Raw genomic sequence first — 23,065 nt, forward strand, 5'->3', positions numbered from 1 at the left:
GGAATACGGGATACTTTCCTTTACCAGCCGAGCATACAATATAAGACAGCATGGAGGTTATGCAAAAACTGTATAAAACAATAGTTAGGCCACAGCTGGAGTACTACGTACAGTTCTGGTCACTGCAATACAGGAAAGATATAATTGCACTAGAAGGGGTACAGGGAGATTTACAAGAATGCTGTCAAAAATAGAGATTTTTAGCTATGAGAAGATAGGCTGGGATGAGGTGCATAATTATGAGGGGCCTGGGTAAAGTTGATAAGAAGGGCCTATTTTCCTCAACAGAGTCAATAACTGGGAACGTAGAATTAAACTAATTGGCAGAGGATTGGAGGGGAGTTGAAGAGATTTTTTTTCCACCCAGAGGATGGTGGGTGTCTGGAACTCACTGCCTGAAAGGATGGTAGAGGCAGAAACCCTCATTACATGTAAAAAAAAAACTTGTACATGCATTTGAAGTGCTGTAAACCTCCAGGGCTATGGACCAGGAACTGGAAAGTGGGATTCAGCTGTGTCTTCACCTTTTGCATTGTAACTTGCTGAAAGGGTGAGCCAGTTATAACATGGCTAGGTCAACAGAGCACCTGGGACCTTAGTGAACAGCAGGACCGGCCTTCTATCTCATTAATCAATTAAATTTAAGGATTGACAAAGAAATAAGAAAAATGGAGAAGGAGGGTGAATTTGAGTCATATCAGGTGCAGAAAGAAAAATATAGATAGGGAAAGAAAGCTTAGATAAAGAGGGAGTAAAGAGAGGCGGAAAAGAAAAGTATGAAAAATATGTAGAAAGTTTAAATTTGGCATTTTTAAAATCTCTGACAACAATGTAGGAATAAGATTAAACCATTGAAATTGTTATCTTTCTGGGCCAGAGAGTTTGATTGGCATTGCGTTAACAATTATCATTTTGTTAAATGGATACTTACACTCTTCAGTACCAGACATAATTTACTCAGGCGAGTTGAATGAGTAATTAATGTGCAAATCCGGCAGGTTCTCAAAAATAATCAGAACAGAGTAAGTCGACCAGTACATTCTGGAGATTCACAATTAGTTGCTTGAAATCATGATTTTTGCAACCCTGAGGCAAGGGGCTGAATTTTCATCTGGACTTTGGAAATTTTCCTGACCTACGCATTTCCGCAGCTTGCAAAATGCACACCCAAGCCCTGTGTGACTTTACAAGGGATTTTCATCTTTTCACACAGTGGTCGAGTTCACAGTACATTTTGTGGGCCGTGATGGAGTGTGTGAGGATTGTGGGTGCGAAGGCAGGCCGGTTAGAAGGCATGCCTTGATTCTCTAATTAGGCAGCCAGCTCACAACATCATTTAAAGGCCCCCTAAACCTCACCCCTCACCCCTCACCCCACCACCCACCCCAATGCCATCCCGAGCCAGCTCTGTACTCTCCATGCCACCCCATATTCCCCATGCCACCTCTACTCCCCTCCATGTATCGTCCATTGCCATTCACCCAGTTTTCTGTAAGTACAGTTCTCAGGAGCCATCCAATAGCAATGGCAATAGGAATTATTTTAAACTAATCAGAAAACCATTAAACCGCTAACAATCTAAGAAAACCCTGAAATCAAACTCACTATCATGGATACTAGACCAAAAACCCAGACAAAAAGAGTTGTAATCCTTTAAGTGCCTACTAGGTTACAACAAGAAACCACATCAAAAACATAATCTGTTACTATACACTCATAAAAGTTTAAATAGTTCCTGCATTGATAAAAACCACTTACTAAGCTTAAGCTTTTGAAACCCAGCCAAGCATTCATAATGGACCAGCTGGCATAACAAAATCCTCCAGGTCCCCTGACAGAGAGAAGGCCATTTCCATTTTAAAGCGGAGTGCCTGTCAATCAATGAAGGGGGAGCAGGTGCAGACTATTTTTTCTACCTTCAGAAACAGGGTTATTTTTAAAACAGCCAGATCTGACAGTGCAATTAAATCAGAGTACAAAAACATGATAGCAAAAAACAGATTTCTTAAAATTTTCAATAAATTATAGTACTCTCTCCATTGGTAAAGTATTGTAATGCATGTGAATAATTACACAATGCTGGACAGTGTAAAGATCAACTTACCTTTGAAGGACAGATCCCTATGATAATTACTGCATCAAAACACATCAATGTTACAATATATTACCTAATAGTGACATTTGAAGCTGTCAATACATTTTACATTTACCTTCCAGAATGTTCCTAACTCCTCAGCAGATTTTCCATTTCTTCACGAACTCAAAAACCAGGCATGATTTAAATGGGCTTCCAAAACCCCACATCACCAGACAAAATGGTGTGTGGGAGGAAATCCAATTTTTATCCCCCATATAAACCAGGGAACCTGACCCCAGCGGAGAACAGTGTGCACTTTCAAACTAGGCATTCCTGACCAGTGAAAAAGGGCAGAAGAAAATGGCACAGGATCAAGAATGTGGAGGAAAATCAAAGTTCCTCCAAAAAAAATCAGTGTGGCCATTCATGCACTGAAACGCACCTCCACACCCAGATGAAAATTCAGCCCAGAATGTCCTGCCTTCAGGAACTGCCAGCCAATCAATGGGACTGCAGAAGGCCCTGGAGCAGAAGCATTGCTGGAGGCCTGAAGCGAGGTGAGTGGAATGGGCTTCCCAAGGCCAGTCAGGTAAGCCCCACCAAGGGTGGGGAGTTGGTGGGGATGGGGGGGTACCTTCAGTGGGCCACTCAGTGCCTGATGAGGAGGGACCTACCCCTCCCAAGCCCACAGGCCTTGCAGCCTTGCCACATGGTGTGGACCACCACAGCAGCATGAAGTCATTTATTGGCCATTAATTGGCCTAAGGGTGGGCAGCATGTTTGCCAACTGCCCTGCCACTGATAAAGTACCAGTGGAGACAGGAAGGTGATGGGCATGGCGTTGCCTGCCACCCCATCCTATTTTACACCCATCCCCACCTGCCAGCCCACTCCAGGGGGTGGGTGGGGGCGTAAAATTCCAGCCTTCAATGCAGCAAGTCTCATCCCATAGGGGACAAGCCTACATGATATCCATAACTCAGCACTAATCAGCAAATCAGTGATTTTGCTCGATTTTACTGCAAAATGTGGTGAAGCATCATTTTTGGGATAGAATAATAGGTACTTCTATCTGACCATCATATACATTACCCAGGAGTGCATGTGCTACTACCAACAATTATAAAGAACAAATATATCCAGCCATCTACCCCTTTACCCATTCTCCACCTCTCACTTCACCCCCAAAACATACTCACAAACAGAAAACACTTTCCATTAGTTTTAGGAACCTGAAAAGATTATGAGAAAAATGTCATCAAGAAAAAAACATCTTAAAGATTACATAATTAAAATATTGCAGCTGTTAAAAATGTAATTACCCTAAAACATTTATAATTACTTTGTACTTTCATTGCAAAATGATTTGGTGAGTGCTTCTGTGAGGAGTGCAACTTCAACCAGGAATGACACCTCCAGTTGGCACTTAAGTCCTACTAATTGTCACTTTTGGTTATGCCAATCAAAGAGCTCTATTATAAATCACTTTAAATATGCTTCAATGGATAAACAGAAGTTTTTGTTTAATCAATTGTGCTTTATATGAGCCTAGTATTTGAAGTTGTTTTCTCATTGCTATGTATTCTTTCCATTTAGTTGCCAACCCTTATTAATTCATATCATGGTTGCCACCTAGAGAGAATAGTTGTATAATCAGATGTAAAGTAGGTTTGCATTTATATAGTGTCTTTCAAACCTCAGTTGATTTCAAGCCAATTAAATAATTTTGAAATCACTGCTGTAATGTACATTAAGTCACATGTAATTCATTAAAGCTTATGTTTCAATGTAGTAATGTAATAGATGTAGATGTAGATGTATACACAAAAAAGAATTATACTTGAATTATTTACTTAATGTAAGGAACTTTTTACATAACTCAATGCTATGCAGGAATTTCACCATGTTACCAATTTACGATAAAATTTACTGAAAGTGTCCTGCTTATCATTTGTTAGGCCATTATAGAGCCTTCATGATCTAATCATACAGAGAACAATCTGGGAAATTCCATAATATTTCGCATTTGGATAAAAGGCAGATTGTAATTAAAAAGTGTATGAATGATTGTTCATGTATTATATTGTTGACTTTTCTGATTTTCCGATCTGAAAGAGTGTCAACAATTTAATTAATAAATATAAGGGGGAAAAAATCATTTGTGTAGCCTTGCTTCCAGCACTGTTCCACAGCCTATACCAATTGCTTGGAGTCAGTCAAGACCGCAAGCCACTACCTGCATGGCCCGCATAGGTTTCATCAATGTTATCAATGAGGAATCCATACAGGTAGCATCTGGTGGCACTGTCTGGCCCTGAGGAATCAAGTTAAGTCTGTGTAGCACCACCTGAGGCAGGGCCAGGCAAACAAATTTTCCCCCTAAATATCATTTTAATGTGACCTAAGTTTTTTATATTTTATTTTCATTCTTTGTTCAGCTGGACCATTATCCTGCAGTACCTTACAGCATGCCAGCAACTACAGATATCAAGTTTAACTCTCTGAAGACCCTGTTCCTAGGGAGAGTCGTTGGTAAGTGCAAGCAGTATGAACAAATATTTCTCCTCTTAAAAAACTCAAGTCAAGATTTTGCATTCATTTGAGGAAGCCACAGCCACTTGAAAAAAAGCCACCTTGAAAAAAACGCCCCACAAAGATCCAGCAACCTCTGGTGCGGACTTTCCCTTTCCCAATGCAGTTTAAACCTGACATCAAGTCAAGGGGATCCCCTGATGTTCAACAGCAGCGATGTTTGCAAACGGGGTAAGCACATTCACATTGAAGTATTCACACAGACAGAAAATTAGAAAGTTTAAAGCCCTGAATCCTTTCACTTTTAATTTAAAATTCTAGATAATGAAATAAATGATTATGATTGGATTAAGGTAGAAGCTGAAATAAAGAAAACTTTAAGAAAAAAATTATTATTTTTAAAATATTTGGATGTATTTTGTCACAGTGGCGAAATTTGACATCTCACAAGTACAAAAATTAGCTTTTCAGGACCAGTGGAAGCATTTAGCAGTAATTATGAACTTAGTGCCTTGTTAATAACCCAGCTACTCTTTATTCAACTTTTTTAAGGGATTTTAAAATGAGAGTAACAATGTAAGAGTGGAAGTTTTTAACAGTACAAAGATTTGCCATTGATTGCAGTCTGACGTGTTTCTCAACAGCATAATCTCTGAAGAAGCATAGAATCACTGACAGCAACTTCTGGTTTTCCATGTTATTCTGCACATGTGCGGACAGCCAAAGCTGCTGTTAGTTTCAGTGGAGTATTGACAGCGAACACTGACAGTTTTGCTGCCACCACAAATCAAGATCCAGGTTTTAATTGAACAATACCGGCTTGTTGGGAGAGACAAGAAAAAAATTCAATGAAGCAGAATTTTCTCAATCCAACTCTTCTGCCATTTGAAATAGTTTCTCATTATTTACTCTATCAAACTGTTCATGATTTTGAACATCTCTCTAAAATCTCCTACTTACCTTCACTGCTCTAAGGAGCAAATCCCAGCTCCTCCTGTCTCTCCACATAACAGAAGTCTCATTCCATTCTATTAAATCTCTTCTGCATCCCCTCCAAGGTCTTCACAACCTTCCTACAGTGTGGTGCCTAGAAATGAGCACAATATTCCTTCTGAGGCCTGACCAGGGTTATATAAATGTTTAGCATAACCTCCTTGCTTATATATTCTATTCCTCTGTTAATAAAGCCAAGAATCCCATACACTTTTTTAACCGCCTTTTCACCATATCCTGCCACCTTCAACCTTTCGTGTATATGCACCTGCAAGCTCTCTCTGTTCCTGCAACCCCTATAAAATTGTATATTTAGTTCAAATTGCCTCTCCTCATTCTTCCTACTGAAATGTATCACTTCACACTTCTTTGTTTTGAATTTTATCTGCCATGTGCCTGCCCGTTTCTCATATCTGTTTATGTCTTCCTGAAGTCTGTTACTATCCGCCTCATTGTTTACTACATTACTGAGTTTTATATCATCTGCAAACTTTGGAATTATGCCCTGTACACCCAAGTCCAATGGTTGACTAGAAACTTAACTGAACCAGCCATTAGACTTCAGCAAGGCTTTTGATAAGGTCCCACAAGGGAGACTGATAACGAAGGTAAGAGCCCAAGGTAACTTGGCAAATTAGATCCAGAATTGGCTGAGTGGCAGGAAGCAGAGGGTGATAGTCGAGGAGTGTTTTTGTGACTGGATGCCTGTGTCCAGTGGAGTTCCACAGGGATCGGTGTTGGGTCTCTTGCTGTTTGTGGCATATATCAACGATTTAGACTTGAATGTAGGAGGGTTGATCAGTAAGTTCACGGATGACACGAAAATTGGTGGGGTGGTAAATAGTGAGGAGGATCGCCTTAGATTACAGGAGGATTACAGGAGGAGAGGGTACAGAGGAGATTCACCAGGATGTTGCCTTGGATGAAACATTTAAGTTATGAAGAGAGGTTGGATAGACTTGGGTTGTTTTCGTTGGAGCAGAGAAGACTGAGGGGCGACCTGATCGAGGTGTACAAGATTATGAGGGGCATGGACAGGGTGGAGAGGGAGCAGCTGTGCCCCTTAGTTGAAGGATCAGTCACGTGGGGGCATAAGTTCAAGGTGAGGGGCAGGAGGTTAAGAGGGGATGTGAGAAAAAACTTTTTTACCCAGAGGGTGGTGACAGCCTGGAATGCACTGCCTGGGAGGGTGGTGGAGGCGGGTTGCCTCACATCCTTTAAAAAGTACCTGGATGAGCACTTGGCACGTCATAACATTCAAGGCTGTGGGCCAAGTGCTGGTAAATGGGATTAGGTAGGTAGGTCAGGTGTTTCTCACGTATCGGTGCAGACTCGATGGGCCGAAAGGCCTCTTCTGCACTGTGATTCTGTGATTCTGTGATATAGATGGGCTGGTTAGATGTGCTGATCAGTGACAAATGGAATTTAATCCAGATAAGTATGAGGTGATGCACTTGGGCAAGACAAACAAGGCACGGGAATACACAATGAATGGTAGGACCCTGGGAAGTACCAAGGATCAGAGGGACCTTGGTGTGCATGTCCACCAGTCCCTTAAGGTAGTGGGACAGGTAGATAAGGTGGTTAAGAAGGCATATGGGATACTTGCCTTTATTAGCCGAGGCATAGAATATAAGAGCAGGGAGGTTATGCTGGAACTGTATAAAACGCTGGCTAGGCCACAGCTAGAGTATTGCGTGCAGTTCTGGAATCTGCATTTTAGGAAGGATGTGATTGCACTAGAGAGAGTACAGAGGAGATTTATCAGGATGTTGCCTGGGCTGGAGAGTTTTAGTTATGAGGAGAGATTGGATAGACTGGGGTTGTTTTCCCCGGAGCAGAGGAGATTGAAGGGGGACATGATTGAGGTGTATAAAATTATGAGGGGCATAGATAGGGTAGACAGGAAGGAACTTTTCCCCTTGGTGGAGAGATCGATAACCAGGGGGCATAGATTTAAGGTAAGGGGCAGGAGGTTTAGAGGGGATGTGAGGAAGAAATTTTTCACCCAGAGGGTGGTGGGAATCTGGAACTCACTGCCTGAAAGGGTGATACAGGCAGATACCCTCATAACATTTAAGAAGTATTTGGATGTGCACTTGCGATGCCATGGCACACAAGGCTATGGGCCTAGTGCTGGAAAATAGGGTTAGAATAGTTAGGTACTTGTTTGACTGGCACAGATGGGCCAAAAGGCCTTTTTCTGTGCTGTAGACGCCTCTGACTCTATGACTTTATATAAACACTGTGACTACAAGAGCAGGTCTGGAGCTGGGAATTCTGCAGTGAGTAACTCACCTCCTGACTTCCCAAACCTGTCCACCATATTCAAGGCACAAGTCAGAAGTATGATGGAATACTCTCCACTTGCAGCTTCAACAACATTCAAGAAGCTTGACACCATCCAGGACAAAGCAACCCGCTTGATTGGCACCCCATCCACAAAGTTCAACATTCACATTCACCACCGGCGCACTGCGGCAGCAGTGTGTCCCATCTACAAGATGCACTGCAGCAACTCACCAAGGCTCCTTCATCAGCATCTTCCAAACCCGTGACCTCTACCACCTAGAAGGACAAGGGCAGCAGATGCATGAGAACACCACCCGTGCAAGTTCCCTCCAAGTCACTCACCATCCTGACTTGGAAATATATCACTGTTCCTTCACTGTCGCTGAGTCAAATCCTGGAACTCCCTCCCTAACAGCACAGTGGGTGTACCTACACCACATGGGCTGCAGTGGTTCAAGAAGGTGGCTCACCACCACCTTCTCATGGGCAATTAGGGATGAGCAATAAATGCTGGCTTAGCCAACGACGCCTATTCCCTCCTCCTTTAAGACACTAAAAACCTTTGACAAGCTGTTTTTCATTGTCCTATTGTCTCCTCATTTGGCTATGTGACAATTGTTTTTCCTGACTGCACTCCTGCAAAGCACTTTAGGACTTTTTAGTAAGTTAAATAATTGCATGTTGTTGTTGTACATTTAAAGGCAGGCTCTAAAGACAGGTTTGAAATCCATCTCATTTGGTGGTAAGACCATAAGACATAGGAGCAGAATTAGGCCATTCAGCCCATCGAATCTGCTCCGCCATTCAATGAGATCATGGTTGATCTGATAATCCCCAACTCCACTTTCCTGCCTTTTCTCCGTAACCTTTGATTCCCTTATTGATTAAAAATCTGGATAAGCCCTTAAGACGTAGGAGCAGTAGTAGGCCATTCTGCCCTTCGTAGGTGCTATTATCAATGTCAGTGTCGCTTCTGCAACTTTAAGGTGGGGTTGGCATTACAGCGAATCTTAGAATAATAGTGACATTTTTGAGGAGAACAAATCCTGGATTGTAACTAACTTTTGCCGAAGTCAAAATTGTGATGTATGCAACCGGTAATGTACCAATAACACTGAAAGAGAAACCAATATTTCAAACCATCTGGTTCTCATTTAAGTACTATCAGAATTGATGAGATTGAAATACAAATCTGATTTCAAGCTCCAAATATTCGAAGAACATTGTCATTCACTTATATTTAACTTAATGAGTGATTTATGCTTCTTCGCTGTGAGGCGCAGAAGATTAATCTGGAGCTATAAAAACGTGCTCACTGACAGAATAGAAACTGCAGCTTCAGTGTGCAGATGAGGTTGCCATTCTTTAAAACCAGCATGATAACAATTGGGCATTTTATTATTACCAGTATATATGCATAATAAATACTTGTGCTGGATCATAGAAGTCAGGCCTCCTGTCTGTCCCTGTCATTGTAGAATAAATATGTAGCATCTACATGGGCTAAGTTAATTAATGAGGTATTTTTATTTCGTGTGACTGCTGATCAATGCAGCAATAATAGTGCCTATTGGTAAAGGATCAGAGGTCTCTGTCAACAATAAACATTATTGGCATTTCAGGACAGATTTATGTCTAAATTGTGTACCTGCAATAATGGTGCATAGTCCTTTTTGCCTTGCAAAGATGGCTTGCAACTTCTCCTGAAAACTGCTTCAAATGAAGCTAAGCCACACAAACTGTGATGATCCTATTTTCAATTTCCGGTTTGTGCCGAGTTAGCTGATTTCAAGTAGGGCAGTGCAGGGATACTACAGTTGGCCACAGGACCCCTGGATTACGGAGGGGAAAATAATCAAACAGATTTCTGCCCTTGATCACTACTGTCCAATAGCTTTACTTGTGAAGTATGCATGTATGGCGATCAAGTGAAAGTAAGGTCAAGCTTTCATTGGCTAAATGGTCTGATACATGCAGAATGGTTACTTATGTGAGGTAATGTATGGAAACCAGTGCCCATTGAACCCTACCTAGGATGGGTCAGCAGCTACAGGAGAGAGGGGAAAAGACTGGCAGGACACGCTCGAGCATTTTTTCAGGAGTTCTGAGTTTACTTATCCTCTTAGAATCTTTCTATGTCCTTTTTCAGATTGGCTCCACTGAAAAGAACAAGAATGAAAACTCTTTGCTCTTCATACATTTAATACATATAATGAGTGAAATGATTTTGTTTCAAGAATCCTCTAGAGAAACATGTACATGCTCTAGGAGTGTGATGGTAATTGTTTGGCTGCTGCCTTCAATCCTGTACATTTTATTCATAAAGTGACAGGCACAGATTAGTTGCAAAATGAAAACTGACAAAGGACACATTGGGAAGTAAAGATGACTGAACAGTTTGGATTTCACTTGTCCCTGAAGTCCTTTGATATGATTTCTTTGATGTTTCCTCTGATTTTTAAAAAAATCAATGCGAGATACAGCAATTTCATTGTACCATGTGAGGGAGATTTTTTATATTATTCTTTTTTTTTAATGGGATGTGGGCATGGCTGACAAGGCCAACATTTGCTGCTCTTCCCAAAGCCCCTTGAAAAGGTAGTGGTGAGCCGCCCTCCTGAACCGCTGCAAACCAGATGGTTTGAAACACCCACAGTGCTGTTAGGGTGGGATTTCCAGGTTTTGATCCAGCAAGGGAGAAGGAATAATTCCTAGGATGGTGTGTGGCTTGGAGGGAACTTGTAGGTGGTGGAGGTTGTGTTGCCCTTGTCCTTCTAGGTGGTAGAAGTAATGGGTTTGGAAGGTGCTGTCAAAGGAGCCTTGGTGAGTTGTGCATATATATAGTACACACTGCTGCCACTGTGTATCGGTGGTGGAACGAGTGAGTGTTTATGTCGGTGTATTGGCTCCAAGTGGAGTGCTTTGCCCTGGATGGTGTCGAGGTTCTTGAGTGTTATTGGAGCCACACTCATCCAGGCAAGTGGAGAGTATTTCATCACACTCCTGGCTTGTGCCTTGTAGATGGTAGACAGGTTTTGCAGAGTCAGGAGGTGATATACATGCCTCAGAATTCCCAGCCTCTGACCTGCGCTTGTAGCCTTGAATGTCAAGGGGAAATGGTTAGATTCTCTCTTGCTTGAGATGGTCATTGCCTGGCATTTGTGTGGTGCGAATGTTTCTTGCCACTTATCAGTCCAAGCCTGAATATTGTCCAGGTCTTTCCACATATGGACATGGACTGCTTGAGTATCTGAGGAGTTGGGGACAGTTCAATTGAATTTAAATTCCACCAGCTGCTGTGGATTTGAACCCATGTCCCCGAGGCATTTGCCTGGGTCTCTGGATTACTCGTCCGGTAAAATTACTGCTATGCCACTGTCTCCCCGCAAACTGATTGTTGCTATTATGTAGTGGCAAAGAGTGCCCTCTGCTGTTTTTTCGGTTGAACTAGCTTGTGTCATTCTTTTTTTGCCAGAAATTCTTTTTACTGGTTTTAATTGATCCCTATGATGTTTTTGAAAAAAGATTTTGTGGCAATCAGAAGATCTACTGCATCGTTAGTTGAATTTTTAATTGGTAAAACTGACACTTTTATCGAGAGCAATTACTCCCTGTAGTACAAAGAAGTTATTATAGCAATGAAGAAGTTATCAGGGGCAACCAGAATGATTGAGAGGATGGGGAAGTTGGATTATAATGAGCTATTATGTAAATTAGACAAGTCCCACTGAGGTTGAGAGGTGATATGATTGCTGATGTCAGGTTTGTAATATAGATCATGATAAGCTGTTTGACTTTGCCCAGAACAGTCGAACTAGTAGACAAGGCCTGCACTTAAATGGGAGTGAGGGAGTGTGGAATGTAAAATTCAAAACTATTCTGCAGAAACATTGGGCAGAATTTTATTGAGGTATCGGGGGTCTCACTTGCCCACCCTCTTTATGGGAATGCCCTTCAAACCACAAGCCAATCAGGCAGTGGCAAAACCATTGGCAGGCCTTTCCCTGGAATCAAGACCCCAGAAGCATAGTTTTTACCTACTGAAAGCTGCCAGCCAATTAGAGGCTGGAAGCTCTTGTGCTTCACGCTCAGCAGTGCCACAGGGGAGTTGGTGGCTGCTGCAGGAAAAACACCTACTAGAGTTCCAAGATCATGGAATTGCTTGTGGTTTGAAGAGCATTCCGAAAAAGAGGGTGGGCTGGGGAGACCCCCAATGCCTCAATAAAATTCTGCCCAATATTTCTGCAGAATAGTTTTGAATTTTACACTCCACACCCCTTCACTCCCATTTAAGTGCAGGCCTTGTCTACTAGTTCGACTGTTCTGGGCAAAGTTAAACAGCTTGTCACGATCTATATTACAAACCTGACAACAGCAATCATATCACCTCTCAACCTAGGCCACAGGTAATGTAGTAATTATTGTTTTATTTAGTGTGTAATGTACCTTTAAGAAAGCAATTGCTAGGCAAGATCGCATGATCTGTAGTAACCACTAGGAGAGTAGCTTGGGCTACCTCAGCAGTTAGTGTAGAGCTAAAGTCGGAGTTGAAAGCACACGTGTAGTTGCTGCTGAGTATATTGTAAATAAACTTAAAGTTTCCACCCGAGAAGTGTCTGCATATCAACTCTATCATTAATAGCACAACTCAGCCACCCTACAACAAACTGATGATGAGGATAAAACAGGATTGAACAGAAGAAATCAAGTTATAAAGAAATTGGCACTGTACTTCGCCCAGTGATTGTAAGTAGCAAGCTCTGTTAGAATTAAAGAAGTTATCCCCTCTCAAGTTGCCACAATTTGGGAGAATTGATCCTTTGAATCTGCCATAGATGATTGGTCTCAACACATAGAACGCCTCACATTCTTTTTTTCAAACAAACAGGATTACGGGCGAAGGGAAGATGCGAGTGATCCTCTTGAGTACTTGTGACAGCAAAACCTACAGTCTGATTCGAAGTTTGATGGCACCCAGTGCCCCAGATTGGAAAAATGTCAATGTATTGGTGGACCCCATGAAGGGTCATTTTCAACCAAAGCCCTCAGTCACGATGCAGAGGTTCAGGTTTAATTCACAAAGTAGAGCCTGGGTGAGGTAATTGCATGCTACAAGGCATATTTGAAGCAGCTAACGGAACATTGTGAATTTGGTACAAATCTGAATGACATGCTCAGAGATCGTTTAGTGTGTGGTGTGAAAGAAAAGATTATTGTCCGAAGTGAATCTGAATTTCGAGAAGGCGCTAGAGATAGCGCCGGCCATGGAAAATGCAGTGAGAGATTCAAAAGCAATACAGGGTGCATAAAATGGCGCTGTCCTTCACATCGGGTGGGAAACCTCAGCTGAAAGAGGCATGACAAAGCAAGGCTCCTTCGAGAAGTAGGAAACAGCCCCCGCTAGCCGAAGAATAAAGAAAAATAACTTAGCAGCGAAATTGAAGAATAATTTTAATAGAGGTGGAAACAACCAGTCTTTTAGCAATTGGCAGTTTAAAAAAATTGAATGCTACTATTGTCATAGAAATGGACATATGATGAGGCAGTGCAAGGAAAGATTCAAGCAGGCTGTAAACAAAAGAAGAAGCCCAATGAAATCTAAATGTAGAAGAGCCTGAAACAACTACAACTACAAATTCAGACATTTACTCATTGTTGAATCTGAAAGTTGGAAAGACAGAACCAATATTTGTCACAGTGAAAGTAAATGGCAAACCTGTTAGAATGGAAGTAGACACAGGAGCATCCGCTACAGTAATTGGGAAACATACCTTCAGATATTTGAATAATGGTGAACATCAATTAAGTTGAGAAAAAATAGGTGCCAAGCTAAAAACATATACGGGTGAAGACGTTCAAGTAAAAGGCATAAGCAGAGTAAAAGCCCATTATGAAAGCCAATCGGCAAAGTTACCCTTGATTGAGGTAACAGGTGAAGGGCCAGGCCTCCTGGGGCAAAATTGGTTAAAGGAGATCAAGTTAGAATGGGCTGAAATTTTCCTGTTGAGAGTAAATGGGCTACCAGAGCTACTTGGAAAGTACGTCACCACCTTTAAGGACGAACTGGGGAAAATTCAGGCCAAAATACATGTGGATCCGAAGCAACCCCTCACTTCATGAAGGCGGGACTGGTGCCATTTGCCCTGCGAGAAAAAATCAACATTAAACTGAACAGACTAGAGGAACTGGGCATTATGCAACCTGTTCAGTTCTCAGAATGGGCAGCACCCATAGTCTCCGTCTTTAAACCCGACTAAAGCGTCCAAATTTGTGGAGACTACAAACTGATGGTTAATAAAGTAGCTAAGCTAGGCACCCCATTCCAAAAATGGAAGACATGTATGCCAAACTGGCAAGAGGGACAACATACACGAAGCTTGACATGAGTCATGCTTATCAACAACTAGAATTCAATAATGCCTCCTGGGAACCTGTCACAATTAATATCCACAAAGGGTTGTAGCAATGAACACGATTGCCTTTCGGTGCCTCTTCCACTTGTGCCACTTTTCAGAGAACAATGGGAAGCTTACTGTAGGGACTCCCCAGGTTGTAGTCTATTTAGATAATGTATTGGTGACAGGATTCAATAAAAAAGAACATTAGGCAAACTTAGAAGAAGTCTTAAAACGTTTCTTGCTAGCTGGAGTGCATTTAAAAAAAGAAAAGTGCAATTTCTAAGTGAGGGAGGTAATCTATGTGGATGACTGAGTAGATTCACAGGGCCTCCACCCAGTTGAGGAGAAAGTGAGAGCCATAAGAGACAAATAACGCCTCAGAGCTCAAATCAAATTCCTAGGAATGATCAATTATTATGGACATTTTTTACCCAATTTGTCTCCAGTGCTGGCCCCTCTGCATTCTCTACTCGAAAAGAACCCATGTTGATCTTGGGAGGCACCCCAGAAAGAAGCTTTCATAAAAGTGAAACAATTGTTGTACTCGTCCAATCTATTAGTGCATTATGACCAGATGAAAGAATTGGTGCTGACATGTGACACATCTCCCTACAGAGTGGGAGCAGTGCTCTCTCATCGGATAGACAATGGCACGGAACGGCCAATAGGTTATTTATCAAGAACGCTCATCGCAGCGGAAAAGGGATACTCGCAGATAGAAAAAGACCTGTCCATCATCTTTGGTGTCAAGAAAGTTTACCAGTACATACAAGGCTGTAATTTTACAATCATTTCAGACCACAAACCATTGCTATGCTTGTTTAGCGAGGACAAGGCTATTCCACCCATAGCCTCAGCAAGAATACAACAATGGGCCTTAATTCTGGCAACATATAAATTCACTTTTGTACATAGGCTTGGCATTCAAATTGCAAATGCCGATGTCCTTAGTCATTTGCCTTTACAAGAAAATGATGAGCACATCCCAGTTCCACAGGAACTTGTTTTGCTGTTAAGTTTCCTAGATTCTTCACCAGTATGTGCTCAACAGATCAGAGACTGGACAAGTCGGGACCCATTCCTTTCTCTGGTACGAAAACAAGTGCTACATGGTTGGTCACAGTAACCTGTATCTGATGAAATGAAACCATACTTCAACAGAAGACATGAAATAACCAGCCAGGATAGCATCTTATTGTGGTGAGCACGAGTGATGGCTCCTCCAAATGGAAGGGAGCCACTTTTAATTGAACTACACAGTGCCCATCCAGGAGTTTCCTGAATGAAGACCATGGCACACAACTATCATTGGTGGCCTGGGATGGATGGCGAAATAGAGTTCCCCATTATAATTTCCCCCGTTTCTGACTGTAAGGGACCTACATTTGTCTTTGCTAATCTTTTTCACTTCACATATTTATAGAAGCTTTTACAGTCAGTTTTTATGTTCCCTGCAAGTTTACTGTCACACTCCATTTTCCCCTTCTTGATCAATCTTTTTGTCTACTTTTGCTGAATTCTAAACTGCTCCTAATCCTCAGGCTTGCTGTTTTTTCTGGCAATTTTATATGTTTCCTCTTTGGATCTAATACTATCCTTAATTTCTTTTGTAATCCATGGTTGAGCCACCTTTCCTGTTTTATTTTTTGGCCAGACAGGAACTATTGTTGTAATTCATGCATACATTCCTTAAATGTTAGCCATTGCCTATCCACCGTCAACCCTTTTAGTAGTATTCCCCAAACCATCATTGCCAACTTGCACCTCATACCCTCATAGTTCCCTTTATTTAGATTCGGGACCCTAGTTTCAGATTCTTTCAGATTCAACTTATTCACTCTCCATCTTAATGGGCAATTCTATCATTTTATGGTCACTCTTCCCCAAGGGACACCACACAACAAGATTATTAATTAATCCTTTCTCATTGCACAGCACCTAGTCTAGGATAGCTTGCTCTCCCATGGTTTCCTCAACGTATTGGTCTAAAAAACCATCACATACACACTCAAGGAAATCTTCCTCCACAGTATTATTACTAGTTTGGCTTGTCCAATCTATATGTAGATTAAAGCCACCAATGATTACAGTTATACCCTTATTGCATGCATCTCTAATTTCCTGTTTAATGCCTTCCCTTACATCTCCGTTACTGTTTGGGGGCGTATAGACAACCCCCACCATTTTCTGCCCCTTGGTGTTTCTTATCTCCATCCAAACAGATTCCAAATCATGATTTTCCGAGCTAATATCCATCCTCACTATTGCCTCCTTTACTAACAGAGCTACCCCACCTCCTTTCTCTATTTGTCTGTCTTTCCTAAATATTGAATACCCCTGGATGTTCAGTTCCCATCCTTGGTCACACTGTAGCCATGTCTCCATAATTGCAACTATAGTATAACCGTTTATATCTATTTGCACTGTTAATTCATCTACCTTATTGCGAATGCTCCATGCATTAAGATACAATGCCTTTAGACTTGGCTTTTTAACCTTGTTAGTCATCTTAGCTTTATTTTGCACTATGACCCCATTTGTTTTTCGCCCTTGTTTTTTCGGCCTTCCACTTTTGCTTCTTACTTTTCTGTCTTTCATTTATACCCTTGTTTCCCCCTCCTCTGTCTCCCTGCTCAGGTTCCCATCCCCCTGCCATTCTATTTTAAATCCTCCCCAACAGCACTAGCAAACACACACACACACCCCCCCCCCCCCCCCCCCACCCACACCACTCCCAAGGACATTGGTCGCAGTCCTGCCTAAATGCAATCTGTCCTGTTTGTACTGGTCCCACCTTCCCCAGAACCAATCCCAATGCCCCAGGAATCTGAATCCCTCCCCTCTACACCATTTCTTCAGCCATGTATTCATCCGATATATCCTGTTATTTCTACTCTCGCTAGCACGTGGCACTGGTAGTAATCCTGAGATTACTACCTTTGAGGTCCTACCTTTTAATTTATGTCCTAACTCCCAAAATTCAGCTTGTAGGACCTCATCCCCTTTTTTAACCTATATCATTGGTACCAATATGCGCGATGGCTGTTTTCCCTCCCCCTTCAGAATGCCCTGCAACCTAAGATATCCCTGACCATGGCACCAGGGGGGCAACACACCACCCTGGGGTCTCTTTTGTGGCCGCAACAATGCCTGTCTGTTCCCTTTACTTTTGAATCCCCTATCACTATAGCCCTGCCACTCTTCTTCCTCCTCTTTTGTGCAGCAGAGCCACCCGTGGTGCCATGGACTTGGCTCCTGCTGCTTTCCCCTGAGAAGTCGTCTCCCTCAATAGTACCAAAATGGTATATCTGTTAGAGAGGGGAACGGCCACAGGGGACTCCTGCACTACCTGCCTTCCTCTACTCTGCCTGGTGGTCACCCATCCCCTTTCTGCCTGTTCAGTCTTTACCTGTGGTGTGACCACCTCACTGAACGTGCTGTCCATGACAATCTCAGCGTCGTGGATGCTCCACAATGAATCCAGCTCTGAAATGCGGTTAGCCAGTAGCTGCAGCTGGACACACTTCCACTTCCTGCATACATGGTCGCCAGGGACACTGGAAGTGTCCATGACTTCCCACATAGCACAGTAGGAGCATATCATGGGTGTGAGCTCTGATGCCATGACTTCCCTTTAGATTGAGCTCATTAGTTACTCCCTTTAAAGAATACTAACTATGCTAGGGGCCTTATTCTGCTCCAAACACTCCCACTACAGTCCAAATTCCTCACCTTATTTTGTTTAAGCTAATGGACTGCAGTAGTTTAATTAGTAGAAAAAGTAGAAGTAGAAGTACTCATCTGACCCTACTTACCAATCAGCTGCCTCCCCTGCGTCGTGTCACTTTTTGAATCATGACGTCACTTCGAACTCCACCGCCTGAAGGTCCTGAAGGTAAACCTCTCCTCTCCAGTCTCGGCCTTTGTTTTTTGCACCCTTTTATACCGCTCTCGCTAGCCTCTCCTCTCAGGTCTAAAACTTACCTTCTCCCAACCCTAACAGCAACTTTTAGTTAATTGCTAAATTGAAGAAAGACTAGACTTTAGTTAGAATTTAACCCTTAATTTAACCCTTAAACTCTTAGTCACCAATCTCCAACTGAAGCTCTCCACAGGCCAGATCATCCGTAAACATCTGGACCATTTAAGGAAGAGAGAGACAAATCACCAAGATTTGGTTCCACCAGTGATCACGAGTGGGTCTGAGTTTCCTGTTGAGGATACTCAACCTAGGACTGACATGTCTGATGTTCCTGTAAGAGTTGTGGTTACAGAACTGCAAGTGCCCACCGAAGTACCTGAGGCTCAGGCAACTCCAGAAAAGGAGGTTCCTGACAAAGAATCTGAAGTTGTGGAGCTGCGAAGTTCCACACATACCAGGAAAGTACCAGAAAGACTGAACTTGTAAATTCCTTACCCAGTGTAAATATTACATTGCCTTGAAAAATATGTACTTGTGAATATAATATGTGTAGCCAGGTTAAAGGAGGAGGAATGTAATTATGGAGTAATTATGGTTTTATCTAGTGTGTAATGTACCTTTAAGAATAATACGTGTTAGGCAAGATCACATGATTTGTAGTAACCAATACGAGAGTATCCCAGGCTACCTCAGTGGTCAATGTAGAGCTAGAGTAGGAGTTGAAAGCACATATGTAGTTACTGCTAAGTATATTGTAAATAAACTTAATGTTTCCACCCAAGAAGTGTCTGCAAATCAACTCTATCATTAATAGCACAACGCGGCCACCCTACAACAGATAAGTAATGAAGTGGGGGGCCTATGGTGCAAGGGGTTCACAGGTGGGGGCCTTGGGGAGAAAGCTGTAGGGGGGTTAACAGCAAAGGCAGGAGGGTGGCTCTCAGCACTCCCCTCCCCTTCCAGATGTTCAGTCCCTTCATCAGGCACTGGGTGCCTTTGATCAAGGGACTCCAACCCCTCCAACTAGAGATGACAAGCTGGCCACACAGTTTTAGCTGTTGTACATGTCACATGGCGACAGGCCCTCCTGCAGCTGGGTTAAGTGCTCATTAACTAGCCACTTAAGGACCTCAATAGGCAGTGGGGTGGGAAGGTTGTTCATAGGCCTTCCTGTTCAGAACTTGATTCTAGTGGAGGCAGGAAGGCGGCAGTGTTCCTATATACCACCATCCCACCTAATGTTCTTCCTGCCTCCTAGCTCGCCACCAGCAAGATCAGAAGATTCTGCTCATTATTTCACTGAGTAGTCGATCTATGGATTTCTTTGGGGAAATGATGGAAGCAGCTAGTGTTAATTAATTCAAATGCAAATAATTCTGATTTCTTTCAGAAGATAATGTTTTGATGTACAGTCATTTGAGATATGATTTATGGTAAGTGTAATATTACAGGAACATGATTTTGGACCTATGGTTCCCAAAGCTTTCCAGCACTGGGGATGCTTTTTGCCTGATGTCTGAGTCTGTTGTCGACTAATTGATAGAAATTGTTTGCTATGATTCATCAAAAGATCCATTATCATTCAATTATACAATTTCCAGGATGATAGATAGTAAACTAGTTGAATCTTGGTCTTCTCTCATCAAGTTATTCATTTATTACATTCTGCCACGTTCCAGATCTATTAGGAGCCATGCAAGAAAATCCATTCACAACTTCAATAAAGCCTTATAACATATAACCTATAAGTCTTGCAAAATTACACATTGAACTATTTGATGTGACTGATGTAAGTTGATGAGAAGTCAGGAAAATGCAATTATTTCTCAATCTGAAATTATTGGCGACTTCTTGTCAGGCTTATTAATCTTACTATTCAACTGAATGTTGCTCTTCTACTAGACCATGTCAAAAACATCCTGAGAAATACACTAATCACAGGATTGCTCAACGCATTAAGTCATATCTTTATTGAGTTGCCACAAATAATTACATCATGCAGAAAATTTTCAGATATTAAATCTGAAGGCTAGTAGAGTCTACCTTTGTGTTCAGGACATTAGTTCTGGCATTTTGTCTTTCCTCAAAGCTAATACAAATCTTAAATATTGAGGAACAAATTTTTAATTTGATGTGGGTAAGCAGACATATACAAACATATTAAACATATTAATGTATCTTAGGCTTTATTAATAGGAGCATTGAGTACATGAGTAAGGAGATCATGTTGAACTTGTATAAGACACTAGTTAGGCCTCATCTAGAGTACTGCGCCCAAACCTGGATGCCATACTTGAGGAAGGATGTGAAAGACATTGAAGAAAATATGTACAGAGGAGATTCACAAGAATGATTCCAGGGATAAGTGCAATGTAGCTATGAGGATAGATTGGAGAGGCCAGGACTGTTTTCCTTGGAGAAAAGAAGGCTGAGAGGAGACTTAATAGAGGTATTTAAGATCCTGAGGGGTATGGACAGGGTAAATAGTGAGAAACTGTTCCCACTCAAGAGAAAATTAAGAACTAGAGGGCACAGATTCAAAATAATTGGCAAAAGGAGTAAAATTGATGTGAGGAAAATTTTTTTCACCCAAAGGGTGGTTGGAGTCTGGAACGAATTTCCTGAGAGGGTATTCAAAAGGGAATTGCATTACTATCTGAAAAGAGAGAATATGCAGGGTTATGAGGATAAAGCAGGGGAGTGGGACTGGGTAGAATTTGCTTTCAGTGAGCCAGTGCAGACTCGATGGGCCAAATGGCCTCCTTCTGCACTGTAAAGATTCTGTGATTTTTTTTTCTGGTTATAACTGTCAAAGTCAACACCAAGACACAGTTGAATAAAATCCTGAGTGCTTCTCTTACTGAAACATGAACACAGCAGTTTGTAAGGATTACTTTATCAAAAGTAAGACTGCTAATAATATGAATTTGAATACTAATTTAAACAGCCTTATAATCAAAACATGTTCATCAGTGTCTATTTTACAATTGTAATTGTATCATCACTGTAATCATTTAAGAAATATTGAGAATATTCACTGGTTTTACAATTTAATAGGGACTCTACAATGGAAAAGTGTTCTTTTTTCATTTCAATGGGTTGCTCATGAAAACAAGTTCAGTGCAAAATTATGTGCTGCCATGCACTATAGAAAACCAGCTGGTAACATTAATCATTTCTTTCATACATTGCACATGGGAAGCAGGAGAAATCTGTATTTAGCTTGTTCTTTGTAAAATATCACAAATAGAGATGAGAGAGGCCATTCAGCTTATTTAGCTCACCCCTCCATTGAGACATACAGTGCCTCCATTACTGCATCTAACTACCTCCTGAATGGCTTCAGAGCTTTCTCCCCGATTACCCTAACTGGAAGACTTATTGTGAATAAATGTTTCCTGGCATTAGCCCTGATCGAGCTTGTCTTTTACCAATTTGTTGCCCGTTCTGCAGTTGTGGTTTAATTTGAATTAATGCACTTAATTAGCCTTTTCTATTCCATTTAGTATATTCTATAGCTCTTTGACACCCTCTCTCATTCCACTTCTTTCAAGCCTAAAGGATGCAAGTTTTTCTAATCTTTCTTCATAATTCAGTTCTCTAAGCAACTTCATAGCCCTGTCAGTGCTGCTTCCAAGTTTAGAACATTTCCTGTGTGCCTCAATGATCAGAACTGAGTGCAGTATCAAGGGACCCTGACTGAGCACTAAACAACTTCAGCATGACAACCTCAGACTTTATACTCATACGATTGCTGATGATTTGTTTGCCAAGGAGTAAAAAAGCCATCAACAATTTAGATTGAACTTTTAATGTTATGGTGGATTAGAAAGAGTGCAGAGCAAGCTAAATAACTCAGTTTGTATATTCACTGCCCACGTAAATCATACAGAACATTTAGGTCTAAGGTTGAATCCCTGGTTCATGGTGAGTTACCCAATGCAGCACTGAGCACACCAAATGGTTTCAGTACACTGAATTAGTGACTCCAAATCTGCAGTAATGTGGTTGACTCACAAATGCCCTCCGAAATAACCTAGCAAACCACTCAGTTGTATCAAACCACTACAGAAAAGTCAATAAGGAATGAAACCGAATGGACCACTTGGCATTGACAATGATCTGGAATGACAATTGTGTAACAACCAACAAGAGGGAAAGACCTACTTGACTTCGCCCTCACCAATCTACCTGTCACAGATGCCTCTGTGCCTAAGTATCGGTAGGAGTGACGACCACACAGTCCTTGTGGAGATGAAGACTCATCTTCACATTGAGAATACCCTCCATCATGTTGTGCGGCACCGCCACCATGCTACATGGGGTAGATTTCGAACAATTCTAGCAAATCAAAACTCGGCATCCGTGAGGTGCTGTGGCCCATCAGCAGCAGTAAAACTGTATTCAACCACAACCTATAACCTCTTGGCCGGCATATCCCCCACTCTACCATTACCATCAAAGGGATCAACCCTGGTTCAAAGAAGAGTTCAGGAGCCAGGAGCAGCAGCAGGCATACCTAAAATGAGGTGTCAACCTGGTGAAGCGACAACACAGGACATCCAATCGTGAATGGTGGTGGACAATTAAATGACGAACTGGATGAGGAGGCCCCACCAAGATCCCCATCCTGAATGAAGGTCAAGCCAATGTATCAGTGCAAAAGACAAAGCTGAAGCATTTGCAACCATCTTCAGCCAGAACTGCTGAGTGGACAATCCATCTCAGCCTCCTCTTGAGGACCCCAGCATCACAGATGCCTGTCTTTAGCCAATTCAGTTCACCCCACGTGATATCAAAGGCTATGGACTCTGACAATATTCTGATAATAGTATTAAGACTTGTGCTCCA

The 23,065-nt window shown here is 41.9% G+C and overlaps 1 protein-coding gene across 1 annotated transcript in view; it reads left to right on the forward strand.

The window, feature by feature from the left end:
* Positions 1 to 23,065, forward strand: part of LOC144678739 (contactin-associated protein-like 2) — a 2,328,914-nt gene that overhangs the window by 2,176,444 nt on the left and 129,405 nt on the right. The window contains exon 21 of the mRNA XM_078538599.1: positions 4,516 to 4,609. Coding sequence (XP_078394725.1) covers positions 4,516 to 4,609 — 94 coding nt within the window. The remainder of the gene's footprint in view (positions 1 to 4,515; positions 4,610 to 23,065) is intronic.

This window comes from Cetorhinus maximus, chromosome 3, assembly GCF_964194155.1.
Source record: "Cetorhinus maximus chromosome 3, sCetMax3.hap1.1, whole genome shotgun sequence".
In the NCBI taxonomy this organism is placed as follows: domain Eukaryota; kingdom Metazoa; phylum Chordata; class Chondrichthyes; order Lamniformes; family Cetorhinidae; genus Cetorhinus; species Cetorhinus maximus.